This window comes from Gymnogyps californianus, chromosome 15 (assembly GCF_018139145.2).
Source record: "Gymnogyps californianus isolate 813 chromosome 15, ASM1813914v2, whole genome shotgun sequence".
NCBI classification, from domain to species: domain Eukaryota; kingdom Metazoa; phylum Chordata; class Aves; order Accipitriformes; family Cathartidae; genus Gymnogyps; species Gymnogyps californianus.
The window spans coordinates 3,701,286-3,717,822 of record NC_059485.1 but is presented as its reverse complement, the minus strand read 5'-3'; the positions used below and the strand labels follow the sequence as shown (position 1 = coordinate 3,717,822).

General features: G+C 41.5%; 1 protein-coding gene across 3 annotated transcripts; it reads right to left on the bottom strand.

Annotated features, from left to right (window-relative positions):
* Nucleotides 1-1,060: 1,060 nt before the first annotated feature.
* COPS3 (COP9 signalosome subunit 3) lies at nt 1,061-16,120 on the bottom strand. 3 transcript variants are annotated; one of them, XM_050905826.1, is made up of 12 exons: nt 16,039-16,120; nt 13,245-13,374; nt 11,406-11,518; nt 11,257-11,306; nt 10,302-10,394; nt 9,406-9,585; nt 8,007-8,147; nt 6,677-6,850; nt 5,703-5,789; nt 5,255-5,368; nt 4,581-4,661; nt 1,061-4,327 (listed from the first exon to the last, which is right to left on the bottom strand). In XM_050905826.1, exons 1-12 carry the CDS (start codon nt 16,091-16,093, stop codon nt 4,274-4,276), a joined length of 1,272 nt encoding a protein of 423 aa, XP_050761783.1. In that variant the 5' UTR covers nt 16,094-16,120; the 3' UTR covers nt 1,061-4,273. The 3 variants fall into 3 exon arrangements, with proteins under 3 accessions (XP_050761783.1, XP_050761784.1, XP_050761785.1); XM_050905827.1 differs by lacking the exon at nt 6,677-6,850; XM_050905828.1 differs by lacking the exons at nt 11,257-11,306; nt 13,245-13,374; nt 16,039-16,120 and having other exon boundaries at nt 11,406-11,511.
* Between the last annotated feature and the right edge of the window lie 417 nt (nt 16,121-16,537).

Here is a 16,537-nt window from a genome sequence, read left to right as displayed (position 1 = left end):
TCCAGCCCGGGCGGCGCTGGCAGCTACCGGGCGGTGGAAGGAGCTCCGCCATCGGCTCCCGCAGGGCCCCTTTTCCCCACCCGTGTCCCCCTGCAGAGCCGTGGCGTGCTCGTGGCAGGCCGGGCCCGACTTCTCCGTTAAAGACACTCAGTACAAGCACTGGCAGTACCCATCACGTGTTTTAATTCCTTAAACTACTTAGAATATAAGATCAGGGCAGATGAAGGCTTCCATGAGGTATTATCTTTTCGCACTCCATTTATAAAGCAGTTACATCAAGATGTTCACGCAGGTAACATCCTTGGAAGGGAGCAGACACTTGAGTTAAGCCTGTTCTAGGCTCTTCAGTGCAGATCCTCAGGGTATCAAGTTTTATTAGAGGATTATTTATCTCTAGAAAACCATAATGGAAAGATAAACCAAATTCCATGTGAACTATTAATCCTTTCAGGCTTCAAAATTTAAAGTACTAGATTCCCCCCCCACCTTTACAGTGGAGTTCACCCCTATAGAGCTTTAAATACCTGAGTCTGAACAAAAGTAGTAAGTCTTCCACAAGATAAAAGCATAGATCACAAAAGAGCAGCTATCACTGATACCACTACAAGATACGCCTCTGGATCCAAGCAGCCATGCATGGACTAATAATTATGCCTCTGAAGAAAGCGATAGTGGGATGGTCAGTGAGACAGATGATTATTGTAACACAAAGATCAGATATGAATACAAGTGTTTGATCCAAAGTCCATCTAATCCTGGAGCCCACCTCGGACAAGGACCTCTAGCAGCACTTCCCAAGGAAGACACACTGTTTGCACAAAAGGAAATACTATTTCTACTCGAGATAGTTCAGGAGAGCTCCGAGAAGCCACCAGCAGAGCTTGAACAACTCCTGAGCAGAGGGCACTGCCACACGCAGCAGACAACTAGCAGCCTCCCACCAGCCAGCCGGAGTCGCGTGTCCTGAGAAGCAAGAAGAACAAAAGACACCCCCCCAAAAAAATGAAGGAAAAGCCAAATGCAAAAGACCTACTATCTCATTTAAGACAAACTAAGAACGACTCGTTTGTTATCTTTATTTTCCAATAGTACATTGAAACAACTTCTCAGGACTAACCTCCTCAGCCGGTGTGGCCATGCAGAAAACATTTCCTAGGTTATACAGATCGCCTATGACAACACATACAACGGGTCGCGGTGGTACTGGAGAATAGAGAAGGGAAGTGGTATCGAAGGAGGCAGCTGGATTACGCAGAAGCATGTGCCGCAATGGCAGCGCTACAGGTGTGTTAGCAGAGGTCACTAACTGGGGCTCCTCAGTGGCACAAAACCAGGAGGGGTGGTTGTACACAAACAGCTTCTAACCATGTCTTCTTAGAAAGATTTTAATACCTGCTAATAATAACTGAACTAGAGACCCCTCCTGTGGCTAAGAAGTGTAGTTGCACATCTAATGCTACCTTCAGAACTGCATTTTATATCTTTGCTAATTAAGATGCATGAAAATAGGAGTTGGATATCAAAGCATACACTCAGTATTTCATGAACACATCTTGTGGCCATGCACGATGGGAAGAACTAGCCACAGGACCTCTGAGAGTCTAAGCTCGGAGGAGCATAGCACGCAGTGTTCTAGTATTTGATCAAAAGTCCTTCCCTGCAATAAATACAAATTAAAACCAGAAAGCTCAAGCGTTCTTGAAGCATCTCAGCTGACCACAGCCCACGCAATTAGTTCCAAGACTTGAAGGAGCTACTTCATTAAAAAACTGACTTAATTTCAACAGTATCTCAAGACATGCAGATGCCAGACCATATGTGTTTATCAAACTATTACTTAAAAGCCCTTCCCTGAAGCACTTTTGGTGAATGCTTTATCTACTGATTCTACAGGTGGGACCTGACTTTGAGTTTTCAACAGCAGTCGGAGTTCAACAGCACAACTATCCACGTCAGAAAAGGAACCTTAGCAGTTCTAACTTTAAAAACATTTGCCCTCTTAAAAGCCAGATTAAGAAAAATAGTGTAATATATCATTTGAAACTATGACATAGCTATTTCTACCATCCTTTTGATGTGAGCATGGATTTATTTTTGGTACTTTAGGCAAAAAAGAAGAGAAAATGGAGCTGCTATTTGCCAGCTGCATATATTAGCTTGCTTCTAATTCCACAGATAGAAAGCCATCCTGCAGCTCTCACCAGGTAAGTCCACGCTCGCTCACAGGAACTAGTGGTATAAAAGCTCAGCCATTGCGAAGCGGACATTTCTGGTTCTTCTCCAGCTTCATGAAAGCATCCTGCATACATTCTCCCCCGGCAAGTGAGCCCTTGGCAACGAAAGGCCAGCCATCCACATTTTTGTATAGGTGGCAGTTTGGGGTTAGTCATCTGCAGTCCTTTCTATGACTACCGCCCATGGTTGTAAACACTTCGAGAGCCCAGCTTTGTGCCTGAGCCCACAGCATTACTAATCTACTAATTTAACACTTCCACAGTGCCAGAGAGGAAAACTGCATAAGCGTGTTCAGCATTGAAATCACTGCAGGATTAACTCGGAAAAAAATCCTTCAAAAATCATAAATATCTTTAATTACAAGACTGGTAAGGCAAGTTATGAAAAAACCCAAGATTTTGCTTTAAGACCAGGTGTAACAGTTGCCTTCAAATATGGAAGTCTCTATGATAGGAAGCACAAGTACTCAGTGGTGAGCTACTAGCACTATGGACCTATGCTGCGTTCAATACTAAACTGCTATTTTATACTTTTAAAAACATCATTCACCACCTAGACAACAACTTGGGGACCTATCTCTTCTACTAGAAAGCATACCGCTGTCACAGAGGCTCTGCTAGAATTAAGACACCAATTTTAAGTGAAAACCCCAACAGTTCTGTATCAGCACTGGAAGCACGAATGGAGTATTTTCAACCACGGGTGACCTCAATACATACGAGCTTCACGCGGCAAGAGCCAGAAATGCTTAGCTCCCCCGTAGGCTCCTGAAAAAAAGCTGGCAGGTTAGCAGTAGCAAGCAGCTCCTAGTCAGGCGTTTAAGGAGGAAGCACTGGATGCCGAGCTTCTCGCATTCTGACTTGATGACAGGTTTATTTACACCTGATAGTAGGAGATCTGCACTGACATGAAGTGTCAGCGTTTGAACAGTGAGAATCTTCAGATACATGAGAACTACAGCAAATTAAAGAGCCCATTGATTTAAGGGATGAAGCACTTAAAGAATCCAACAACAAAGTTTTTACGTTTAAAATAGCGAATTAAAAACCAGAGAGCATTCCAGCGTGTTATCTCCAAATAAAATCCTGCATTTTGAGAGTTGTATAGAATTCTATGTTCCATGTAGAATTATTTTCTTTGGAAACAAAGATCTATAGCATCGCCTTCACTTAAACTTATTTCCACTGCAGAAAAGTATTAGCCTGTTGAATACCTTCGTGCCAATTTTATAGGAACAAAAACTTAAGTTTCTTTCCGTGTGAACAACTTCATATCTAGCATCCTCCAGAACACCAAGGTCCCCCAAATATCCTTTTCTTTAGGTCTAATAAATTTGATCTAAGAGTAAACATTATTAGGAGATACTTTGTACCAGAAACTTAAAATCATAAATAGCTGTCACGTATGGATTCCCTACGGTGATTTCTGCTTTTCAGCAAAACTGCCTTATAAGGACTCGTTCATACGCTCATCCTTTTGGGAAGAACACAGTTCTTATTTCATTTCATAGACAGCAGCCAGCTACACCGGGCATATGCAAATTATAATGTAGAGAATTTACTTAAACTCCACCTCTCTCCCCCCGCCATACATATGATAAATCTGCACTTTGAGCCAACTTTAAATACAGAACAATGAATCAGTAATTATCTTGTAAGTGAACCAACACTAGCTTGTATTCTTCCCTGAATAACACTTTTTTTTGCAGAAGAGAAAAAAGGACTGCTACAGAAACACAGCAACATTCAAACCCTTTAAAACAAAAGGTAGATTATTTAATGCATTAACGATGTTAATCTGAAGATAAATAAATCCACAACAGACTTTTAAGTTTCTTTTGAGATTTCCTTTTTCTTTGCAGAGAATATTTCTGATATTATACAGTACTGAGAGGGTGTTCTTTTATTTTCTTAATGTCCAGGTGAAAAGCAAAGCTCAGTTCTCTCTGCTCTCTTCGTGGAACTCCTCAATGCCCTATTCCAGGCGTGATTCTTTCATAAGCTTTTACTTGAAAGCGGAGTGGTGAGCGACATTAATTTCAGGAATAACTGGATGGTTTGGTCCCTGAGTCATCTTCTTGAGAGCCCATACTCTGGAAGGGAGAGAGTTATTTCTTTTCAAAAACAGGTCTGAAGGTTTACCTTTGAGACAGTTCTTTGAAGTTAACAGGTAGGAAAATAAAGTGCATATGAAATAACATGCACTTCCTTTTTGTTTTAAAGCATGATGTTTATGCACATATTATTAATAATATGTAATTATTAACACTGTAAATACTGACATTCAGTGCAACACATACTCACTGCACTGAATCTCTCACTCTCACAAGACAGTAAATCAATTACCTTCTGCACAAACTGAGGGTTCACAGTGATCTCTTGATCCATGGCTTTCAGTCGTTCATCAAGCTCTATACATTTCAGCATCTTAAAAATATATATAAGTTGATTACTTTGTCCAGCTTGTATGTGATCTTCAAGACATTTAATGGCTGTGCTATGTAGAGCCAATAATTCTTGCCATTACAAAAGTTCCGTGTCAAAATGTTCTCATCCCTCATCTCCCAAACAAAAGTGTCAGACCATTTTTTATTCCCTTATTTTTAGCCATGTCTTCCTAACAATCCTTTTTAAGACCATTGATAGACAGTCCCATGAAGGTCAACCACCTCAACCTACAGGCAGGTCATCAACAGCCCGTGCAAGTGATCCTTTAAAACTCTAAAAACAATCTTTCTAATCCATTCAATTCAAGGAACTTCACGTCACCAACATCAAGCGGTCAGTCTACTGAAACATCTCAAGCTGTACTGAAGATACACTAGGGAACGCATTGACAGTAATCGACTGTCAATCTAAAACCCTTCAATACCAGTACTGTGAAATAGTCAAATAATGATTCATAGTCCTCAATCTCTACATGTAAGTTACCTACACTGGCTTCTCCCAGCAGCTCTCTGATTACAGACTAAGGTTCTTCAGCAGGAATTCCAAAAGCAGTTAGTATCTTAAAGATTTACCTCCTGATCAATGTTATGAAGCATAGCTGGATTGTTATATTTTTCAGGATTATCATGGAAACAGACCATACCATCCTTCTGATTAATACTTGCAAAGATTTCACCATCTTCTATCTGAAATGAGAGAGGGTTTAATGTGAGGTATCACTAAGAACAGAATTTCAAGTAACTACAACACAGACTCCTTGTGGAATCATCTTTAACTTGTTTGCTTTTTATTTCCTAACCGCTTCCCAAAGACAAATGATGCATGCCTTATCTTAGGCGGAGCACATCTTTTAAGATTTTTGAGAACAGTCTAAACAGCACAGCAGTCTGACAGTTATTTCCTTCACCCTGAAAAAGAACCGTTCTTCAGCCACTCAGAACATGCACTGCCAAACCAAACAGAGTCTTACGTTGGACCAATTTTTAAATTAGGATAGTTTAGCCAAGTCACAAGCCTTACCATGTGGAGGACGTATTTTTCTGCTTCTTGGGGCCCTGACAACTGCACTCGACTTGCCATGTCTTGTAATGACAACGTTAAAAATGTCTGAAATTTAGAAAGTATCAATCCGTTAAAACTAGATGTTAAGAACATTCTCTATCAATCCTTCATGGCCTATGCAATCTTATTTTTGAAGTCCGATGGGAAGACACAAGTGGAACACATAGTTATTACTTATAAAAGCACCATGAGAGTGGAGTCAGTTCTTCCTCCAAAGACATTAATTTGTTATACTGTGCATGTATGCAGACCAAACTAATGAGTCATTACTCGATTTCTGCAGTTCCTTTTTACCCCTGAAACAGTCCTGACCACATCCAACCTCTTCCCTCACCTTTTACATGAATAAGGTGACTGTCCGTCCCTTTAATTTCCTTCAAGAGATGCGTGTATTGCATTCCTTCTGAGGTTAGTTCTACTGCAACAAACATCATTTGAGCTTGCCAAAAAAGAGCTTTCCCCTGACCATCTTTAAGGATTAATCTGTTCTCTCAGCTGAAGGAGCACATCACTCCACTGCTTCTGGTTTTCCTTTTACTTCAGACACTTCCAAAATCTGTCCTATTCACTCACTCTTCTCTAATGAAGTAGCCTGTAAAGTTCAGTTTTCCTATTTTTCAAATAGAGATGAAGGTCATTCGGTAGCAGTGCTCACAACTTTTTTGATTATGTATGAAAATCTCATGGGCAAACCCCTCTGATAGACAGACATATTGAACCACCTTTTAAATAATGCATAAGTAGCCAACTGAATTGGTTTTCTATATACAGCATTAGTCTCATTTGTTTCAGAGACACAAATCTCAGTTTTAGTCATTTCTCTGTGACATTACTACATTATCATTTTGCTCTGAATTGAATACATTTCAGAGATACGCTCTTTGAGAAAAATAATCACAATTTCTCAGCAAAACAAAACCCCTACATCTTACCTTGGTTAGCCTCTGAATATTCTTTTTGTAGAGAGATGACAAGCATTGCTTAACCAGCCCCATGTTGTTATCCCTTGTGAATGTTTCACTGTGTTTGTTCACCAGATTTCGAAGCTCCGAGGGTTTATTGGTTGAATAAACTTGCGCTAATTCATGGTAAGCATTGCTAAGGGGCTGCAATTAGAAAAATGAGAACCCTTCTTAAAGAACACGGTGTTCAACCAGCCTCACAAAATCTATTCACTACTTCAACATTAGAAGCCGGGCAGGCATAAAAGTAAATTTAAGTAGCTCAAGCATCTCTCATCAAAAATACACGATGCCCATACATGGCTTTACGGCAATGATAGATCCTCATACACTAAATCTGTAGTACTGCAATATAAGATTTAGGAAACATCATTCAAGGACCTCTGTATGACAGTTCTAGTTATGGCAGTGCAAGAAAAAGTCCATTAGCTGACCAGCACCTGAAGTCAGCTGAATTCAAGGTACATAGCATATTGACTAGTCACTGCCCATCCATTATATTTGTTCTGCCCTCTAAGACGCTGTCGTCCTTGACCACAATGCGTCACAGCACGGACAGCAGAGAATCAGAGGGTGAAGGCCAGTTCACCTAAATGACTTCAAAGTGGCAGTTGTTAGAGCTTGCTTATTAGTATCTGAAGTTAGAAGAAGATTTTTGGAGCTCTTTAAAATTTTGGTCACAAGTCAACAAACTCCCTGTTAAATAAGCGCTAACTAACTTTTAAAAGTGTGTTATTTACCTAGGATCAGAACTCTCTCGCTAGCAGTTTTGTCTTCCAGCCTATACCTCCTAATCAGAATGCTTACAGACCCCAAACTTGCAACTTTTTCAGAAGCTTTTATTCTTTATAAAGCTGGAGTTTTGGAATAAACTATTTAGCATTTCGTACTTCAACTAGATAAAGTTACGGGTTGAATGTTTTTACAAGGACACTGCATATTGAAAGCCAAGTGAAATCTGAGTCTTGTTTGATTTCTAACATCAAATGCTATCAAGGGATGTGCAGTATCAGTGAAGAGAATATTGGTAAGTACTATTCAACCCTAAAGTTTTTCCACATTTAAAAACCTGTATCACCAATATGAACAATACAGTTTGTTTGTAATAGATGTAGAAGTTGCCCAACAATCTTTAGCTATTGTACACTAGAAAGGCAGCAAGAGGTTGCACTCTGGCACATTGTGCGTTATTTCCCATGATCTGCAGTGTTAAACAGTACCATCAAATGAGGGTAGAAAAAGAATCATTTACAAATTCAGATTTGTTTTTCTATTATTTAGCTGTATTTGCAAGACTTACCTTAATGAATCTACCAACTATCTGGGAAGTGTATTTTGGTAGCTGCTGAACTTTGCCAAGTAGTATCAAAGAAACTAGAATATACTTTTTATAGGATTCCAACATAATATGACTGACTGCCATGGCTGGAGTAGTTATTGCCTAAGCCAGAAAGAAAGAAATGGAATAGAAATTTAGTATACTTACTGGTAGATCCTGGTAGCTACTGCATTAACAAAAATCTCAGTTTAAAGCTGCATGCAGAAAGGAGACAATGACATATGAAATTCACCTTTGAGCATTAAAGCTTAACTAACTTCTGTCAAAATTAATTATCCAAAAATGTCCTAAAAAAGTAAATTCTATACAAGCTACTCAAAACATATCGTGTTACAGAGATGCCTACCTTAAAATAACCCTGTTAAGATCAAATCAAAACTTCTTTCCTTGGTATATATCTAAAGTTGTACTGGAAATCACCTGTAGCTAGTTGTTACCAGGAATAATTATACAGTTCCTGTAGAACCTGGATTTACACAGATCCTTAAAGAGGTTTTATAAAGCTATTACATCATCAGATCTCATATTTAAATATGCCGAAAGAGGTCTGCAGAACAGGGAAAAGGGATTTTAGTTTACTATCATACTGCTAGCTACTCAAGAGCTGACCCTTGTTTACAGAAAAGTAAACCAGTTTATTTTGCACATTTGACAGCATTTCCCTCTCATACACAAACAAAGTCTTCCCAATTTTGCGACTTTCTCTTCTTTCACTGAGAAAGTAAAAGCAGCAAATATTGTAATAGCCTTGAAGAAGTGTAACTCCCCTCATAAAATTAGCAAAGTTCTTAGCAAAACCACTGGACTATTTTTTCTTTAAGAATACACAATTCTGAATGTCAGCCTGTGAACTGTTTCTATGCTAGCAGTAATAAGCAGGCATCTGAAACATATTTATAGTGAGATAAATTTAACCTCAACCTTTGAGTTGCATAGTTTTATGGTGCAATAGTTACTTGGCTGTAAGAGATCTTCTTAAAGGAAAACACCTCTAAAGACAGCTTGCTTGTTACTTCACTTTATACACTAAAGAGTACCATTCAGGCTGTACCTTTCATAAAAGAGCTAAGAGTGAACACTAACCCAAATCAGTTTTTATGTATTACTATGATGAACACACATGCTAAACCAAAACCTATGTGAATGATTGACAGCAGTATAGATCTGTTAGTAGAATTATATCCTTAAGGTTAAGAATGAAAATAATTGGAGACTGCTTGTACTTTATGTTAGGTTCATGGCTTTTACTGCTATCCTTGGTGGTAATTCAAAGATGGTATGTTCTCTCAGCACTATTACACATGCTACTTTTGCCTTTCAATTGATCACACTTTAGACTTACCATTTTATTTAAAGTTACCTGTTCATAAAAGTAGAGTGCTCTTTCAAAGTTCTTTAGCCCAGTGTATATCATCCCACCATAGTAGTAGTAACATAAAAAGTGCTTCGCATCATATGCCCCATTCTCTTTACAAATATCCATCATGTCCACATCTAGATACGGGAGGGCAGGTTTAAAGCATTTTGCTAACAAACAGAGCTACAAGAAAATAAATCAAGTTTTCATAAATTAGCCATTTCCATTCAAATTTCCACGAGGAAGAAGTTGAAACTAAATTTATCTAGTACTATTTAATAAATCTCACTCCTCCAACAGTGAAAAAACAGTGCGCGTCAGCAGTGCTGTAACACAGATTATTCGTTGTAGCATGGTGTTTGGAAAATCCTTAACACAGATTGTGAGCTGTTATAAATTATCTGAATCCTAAAGAAATTAGACTCTGACAAAGCTGCTTGAAACTCCAGACCTTCCAGACTACCATGCTGGCAGCACTAAATATTGCATTAAACATTCCTGTCCAACTCTAAATCCCAGGAGCCAAGAATGAGACAGAAGTGCAAATCCAGGCCAAAGACACCGAGACAAACATGCCTTTTGTCAAACTTGAGCAAACATTATCTGGATATTGCACTTATACTGCCTAAGACAAGATGTGTGTGACTTTCAGCCCAGAGAGAAGGGATGTCAAAGGACTTTCAGAAGTCATCAGCAAAACCAAAGATCTGGGAACATGCACTGAACATTTAAAATTAATAGAAGGGAATTTTATGTTAATATATCATATTATTTATTACTGGAAAAAACACAGTTAAAAGCCATTTTTACATTGGAATATGTGAACACGCATTTCCTCAAAGGGTTATAGGTATTTTATAAGGTTTTACTCTCATAAAAAGCCCTTCTGCTCCCCTTACCTGGCAGAGATCTGCGTGTATTGAGGTCAGCTGGTTTGTGTTCATCTGCATCTTGTCTATGGCTTGTCTGAGAATGCTAATTCCTCGCAGGGGCTGTCAGAAATTACATCTCTTTCAGATAATTTCTCATAGATGGCAGCACATTGGATCTTATGTTGACACTTACAAATGAAAAATAACACTAATTGACAGGTTCCATTAAGTAATAGTTAACTTGAGGTTCCCTTTTTGTAGGATACTGCAGTCTCTCAGAAAATAAAATTAACCGTGGCTATACAATTTCTCCTGATAAACTAGTCATCAATTCTGCTCCACAAAGCCAACCTCATCAGGAATACAGGAATTTGTATCGATAAGAAAACCTTTCTTGACTCAATGATGCCATCTAAACTCCCACCAAATAACAAAGGCAAGGCTCTCGCTTTACTCCACTTAGACCAGACTTGATCTCTACTTCTATTTCAGGCTAGATTTCACTAAAGTGGCCTGAAAAAGTCAGTATCTTAGCAACAAAAACATTGGTCAAATATTTCCTAAACAAGTTTCCTTTACATTTTAAGGCATTTCATTAAGAACATTATATAACACTGGTGAGAATAACACTGACACTAGTATCACTGACTCATCAGTGATAATAATTTTTGCAGCTCTCTCCTACTCACGCACACATTGTCTGAAGAACATTCCTGGTACTACAGATTTCCTAGTTTGTGTGAGAGAGCACGTTTTTAGGTGACTCTCCCCCCCAAAATTTATCTTCCTTACGTTTTCCTTAAAGAAATCTTAAGCTCTTGGTTTAGGTTCATTGCCTCTCAGTAAGCTTAAGTAAGGAGCTGCACAAAAATACTTAACATGAAGTTAGTGGCAAATCTTTATGAAGCAAGAGACTGGTAACATCCCCTTTAAGAGCTCAGATATGTAGGTAGCTTATTTGTACTAGATGATACTTGCTCACCTGTTTTCTCTCCACAAGGGCATTTGTTAACTGGTGGCACAGGCCAGCAACTAAATACAGTAAAAAACACACAAAAAAAACCACAGTGAAAAATCAGTAATACCAAACTATCCAAAAATATATAAAGTCTGACAGTAAGCTTAACTTACAAGTGTCTGTTGCATATCTAATGTGTTCCCCATTACAAGTGCTGATAAAAAGCTGCACCTGTGAGAATAATGTTTCGAAGTCAGGGATGCTGGGCATAGAAAACTTCACAAACCTAAAACAAACAAACAAAAAGAGGTTTAGCACTTAACATTTGGAGATTAATAAAAAATGCTGCATCTTCATCGCTAAGTCTCTGCAGATGCATGTAGATGCTTGCAAACAAATCCAAAGTGTTTATGACAGATGGCATACGATTTCCCCAGGAGCTGCACAACATTTGAAAATACGCTTTCCGTGCACACCCCCATTCTCAATCTAGCACAAACCACAATTTACAACAAACTATTCCAAACAAAGATCATTTTATCTGGTACAATAGTTACAATCATAATAGAAACACTGGCTAACGATGATGAATTGTAATACTCAGCCACACAACTTCTCTGGACGCTTCTGCCTATCCTACAGCCATCTCCTGCTTGAATGCACTCAAGATTTCTCAACTATTAAATTATTAGATGTGTATCTCTTTTTAGGAGTTCTTTCTCTTCACTTCCAGTTTCTCTCCATCTCTGGTGGTTCCTTAGCACCCTACAGGCTGTAGCCTTGCACCTTGCTTCTTCTGTAGGATGAACTATGATTACGCTCATCTGAGGGCCATGAAAACTCTACCTATGCATCCTACAAATGTCACAAACATGTACAGAAAAAACTCTGTTTAATGCTGCTGGAAGGTACCCAACCCTGCCCATACTTCAGTTGCTATACACTGTAATATGCAGTTCAAACCTGCCCAGATGATGAACTGTCCTTCCCCACAAGGCTTATGACTGTCCAGGTTATGTGCTGCCACCCCTTCCCTGTCTCTTCAGAGAGTCTTATTCTACCAGCGTAGGAGTTTGCCATGCCACGGTTTCAGACAGGAGAGCCTTCCTATATGCTCCACTGATACCATCTCTTCAAATGATACATTTTACATATTGTTTCTTATAAACAGTTATCTTCCTTCCTCCACCTGTTTTAACGACTGTTTTCGTGTACCCCATGATACAATTCTTCTGCTAAAGCAGTACCAACGCCCTGCTTTTTGTAAATTCCATAAGGCATTTTTATGAGATGCTAGTGAACTGTAATATCAAGTGCATTATCTCTATGTATTACAGTAATTTTGTTTCAAAAGGATAGCATAACAAGTACTAGAATTCTGATCTTTCCTTTAAAAGAGAACTTTGAAATAATAGTGGAACCTGTAGACGCTTCACTTGTGGTTAGGTACTGCTAGAAACAATTGTTTGAGCTTCAGGGCCAAATATCTTTACCTCACCTCAGCATCACCAAGGCAATTCAAGTATTATCTTAAACTACGGACAGCAACAAGAGCCTCAATGCTGTCAAGACAGATACCCAACAACTAGCATATGAACGCATGCTTTGCTGGGAAAAAAAGTGTTGCTTCATGCTTACAGTTCGGCGCACTAACATCCTGCCAATCAAGTTTTAAGAGTTAGTGTTATACCTTTTTGCTGAACACGTATGGAAAAATACTTATAAAGACATAAACACGAGAAATAGATACAGCCTTAAGGAAAACACCCCCAACGTTACCATTTGACAGTAATGGCATTTACAAGCTCCAGAGTTTTCTTTCTTTTGAAAATACAAATTTGCCTTGGTATTTTTATTAATAAAATGTGCATCACCAAAGGAAACTAAGCACCATTCTAAGAAATGCAGCTTGAAAACATTTATGTCCAAAAGAAAAACATTTGGTTGACAGTTCAGCATGTTGCCTGAAGTTTTAATACTAAGATATTTAATTAAAAGAAAGCAACACTTACAAGACAGCAAGAACGCCTAATGAGTGTTCCTGCACATCCAGGGCACCAAGCACTGTATCCAGATGGGAGAGATTTTTTGCTAGCAGTTCTCCGCTTTTATTGATCAGTTCACAAAGCTGGGTCATTTGCCCTGAAATACAAAACATAGTTGTCAAACTCTAATTAGAGAACACTCACACATTCCCATACTTCATTACACCTTGCTTCCCTATATAACCTGAGGAGAAAGTAGTATCACCCAGAGAATTTACTTCTCTTTAATACGATAGGCATTAGTTTTCAACAAGTGCGGTACCCACCGTATGTTTTTTATAAGGTGACAGCCAAGCTTCTGGCCTTTGGGATTGCAAAGGAGGCCCTCGGAACACAAACGCAACATGAAAAGGAGCATCAGCTCACCTCGTTAGAGAGGGGGCTTCAGGGTCTTGTATCAACGCCAAGCTCCACCTAAGCCAAGTCTACAAAACTTTGACCGGTGTACTGTGATGCAAAATTTTGCCTCATACGGATAAATTTATCTACACTTGTGCCTTCTAGGTGTTATAAGGGAAAAAACAAAACAAAACCAGAACAATACCAAAAATAGTTTCCTCCGCTTTCTAAAAAAATCCCAATACCAGCTTGTTCCTTGCTGCTTCTCAAGTGCCCTATTCACTTTTCAGGTCTGCTCATAAGCATGTTTTTGAAATAGACATTAAAATTACAACTAAAGTACCTACAACAGAAGGGTTTAAAAAACTGTTCTTAAATTTACTTCGTATAATTAAAACTACAATGTTATTCTATTTGTTGTGAGCTACGAACACAGCACGAAAGGCAACTACTTTGAATTAGGAAGGTACGGTAAGCCCAAAAAACCTTACAAAGAAAGCAGACCAATTATCACGAACTGCTTTCAAACTATTCCTCCCCCTCCAATTATTTAAATTAAAACTACGCCTTTCTGAAGCAGAGTATTGTTTCAATGTTCAATCCTTGCAGATTAGAGAGAAAAAAACAGAGGTTCTCTCACCCTTACAAAAATCTTCATAAAATGAGGAATAGTGCCGCCATTCATAGAGATTTACACTATCCTCAACTCTCTGGCCTTTTCCTTTGAAAAGGAAAACCTGTGAATCCCTAGCAATGAAATGTTAGCTTTGAAGTAACAGAGGGATCAAAAGTTCCAAATGGGGGACGAGAGCCCAGGAACTCCAGAAACCCGTCCCCAAAACCGCTCTCTCCATACAGAATTAAGACTCCAGGCAGAAGCACGGAAAGGAACAGGGCTTGTAAAACGCTCTGTGGTTTGATAACGGTATTCAAGCATTGCAAAACCTTAGTTCTGGTGTCCTCCCTAGTAGAGGAATCCACCCATTCTACAGCTATCAAGTAGCATTCCCCTAAAAAACAAAGCAAAAAAACCCCCAAACAACCCTCTACCTGCAAACACACACTGAACAACTTACAGTGCAAGTAGAAATACGCACACCAGGCCCAACTAAATGTCCATTTATGTCACCTCCCATGCAGCCAAACGCTGATAACCAGAAACCAACACCACGACAAGTACACAGACTTCTCCTGTGTGCTCTCATAACCTCCCGCAGCCTGTCTGGTGTCCGGATTTACTTTCTCACAGAGAATGTCTATCTGGCTCATCCCTAATGGGAGAAATTCCATAAAATCAACCAGCCTCCCCTTGAACCTTTTGCATCCACAAAACCTCGTAATAAAAAGTTCTCCAGCTAAACTACATGTGTACAAAGAATCATCTTTCATCTGGTTTGTACCCGCACCTTGCGGGTATAATTTGTCTCTTGTATGCGATATCCCCAGTAAAAATACTCTACATTTAATAAGTTAAACCAAAGTGAGAGAAGGTTGGAGCTCCACCCAAAAGTAACTGCCAGAGATAAAGCCTGGGGCCATAGAGGAAAGCATCGTTTTTTGATCAGCTCCAGGGAGCAAACATCTCATGCAGAGAAACACTCAGAACACATTTTAGGGAGCATCACCACAGACAGAAAGTTCAAGAACTAGGAAACGCTGTGCCCCCACACAGGAAAATTAGGAGTTTGTCAACGAAACTAAGGAATTCTAACTATGGTTATTAAAACACTTTCTGAACGCTTGGTTATGGCAACTCTGACGTACAGTCTCAGGCCTCCTGTCACACACCGCCGTGGTAAGGCAGGACTCTTCTGCCCATGCTCTACTTTGTCCCCAGGAGCTAACACTTCTGAAATGTATTTTAAAACACACATGCCACAACTTGCACGCTCATCAGTTAGGCGACAGGCTGGGCTATATAATGCTAGTTAAACTCCCTGCGATGCCCGCTCCTCCTCCCCGATTTTCAAGGCTCAGATTTCGGCATGACCGCCGGTGCCGGCTTCACTCCATTCACCCGGGACCTCCAGCTACCGAAAACCACTACCCTGCCGCTGCCCTGGGAGAAGAATCGAGGAGCACTGTGAAGGGCACAGCCGGCCCCTCCTGCCCTGTCAAACCAGCGGCGGCTAAACCCCTCCGGGATCCCTCCGAGGCCGCCTCTGCCTGCGGCGAGGGAGCCCGGCAAGGGCCCCGCCGGAGCCAGCAGCCCCCCCCGGGGGAGCCGGAGCGCCGGACCTGAGGGAGGGCCGTGAGAGGGGGGGAGAGCCGTGAGAGGGGGCAGGCCCCGGCCCGCCGCCCCCCCACCCCCCCAGCCACGCAAGGGCCCGGCGAGCTCCACCGGCCGCCGCCCCCTCCTCAGGCCCCGCTGGCTCCCCGCCGCCGCCCGGGCCCGCACGCGGCTCTCCCCCGCCACGGTCACCTTGGGCCGAGAGCTGCCGGACGCTGTTGACGAACTGCTCCAGGGCCGACGCCATCTTGGCGGCTGGCGGCGCGGCCGCGCGCGCTGCGGGCGGGGCGGGCGGGGGGAGGGAGGGAGGAGGGGGCGGCGCGGGCCGGGAGCGGCGGGGGGAAGCGGGAAGGAGCCACCGCTACGGGCGCCGCCGCCGCCAGCCAATCAGCCGCCGCTGACGGGGGCCGCGCGACGCCCGCCGCCGCGCGCCACTTCCGCCGCTCCACCACCTCTCGCGAGAACCGCGGTCGCTATAGCAACCACCGCCTTCCCTCCGCTCGCCCGGAAGCGCCCGCCCCGCGTCAAGCACAAGGGAGGCCCTTTCAGCGCGAGAAGCCGTGACTCAGCAGGGCCGGGGGGGCGGGGTTGGTGACGTCATGATGGCGTCACACCCCCCCGCCCCTCACACCGCGACACGGGGGCCTCAGCGGGGCCTGCTCCCACCGGCTCCCCGGGGCGGCGGGTGTTG

Bases quoted from the DNA above. Each gene is read 5' to 3' on its own strand.
- COPS3 (XM_050905826.1), bottom strand. From the start codon at position 16,093: ATGGCGTCGGCCCTGGAGCAGTTCGTCAACAGCGTCCGGCAGCTCTCG. The intron at 11,307-11,405 runs GTAAGTTAAGCT...TACTGTATTTAG, and splicing joins TAGATATGCAACAGACACTT to TTGCTGGCCTGTGCCACCAG. The intron at 6,851-8,006 runs GTAAGTCTTGCA...TTCTAATTGCAG, and splicing joins TAGTTGGTAGATTCATTAAG to CCCCTTAGCAATGCTTACCA.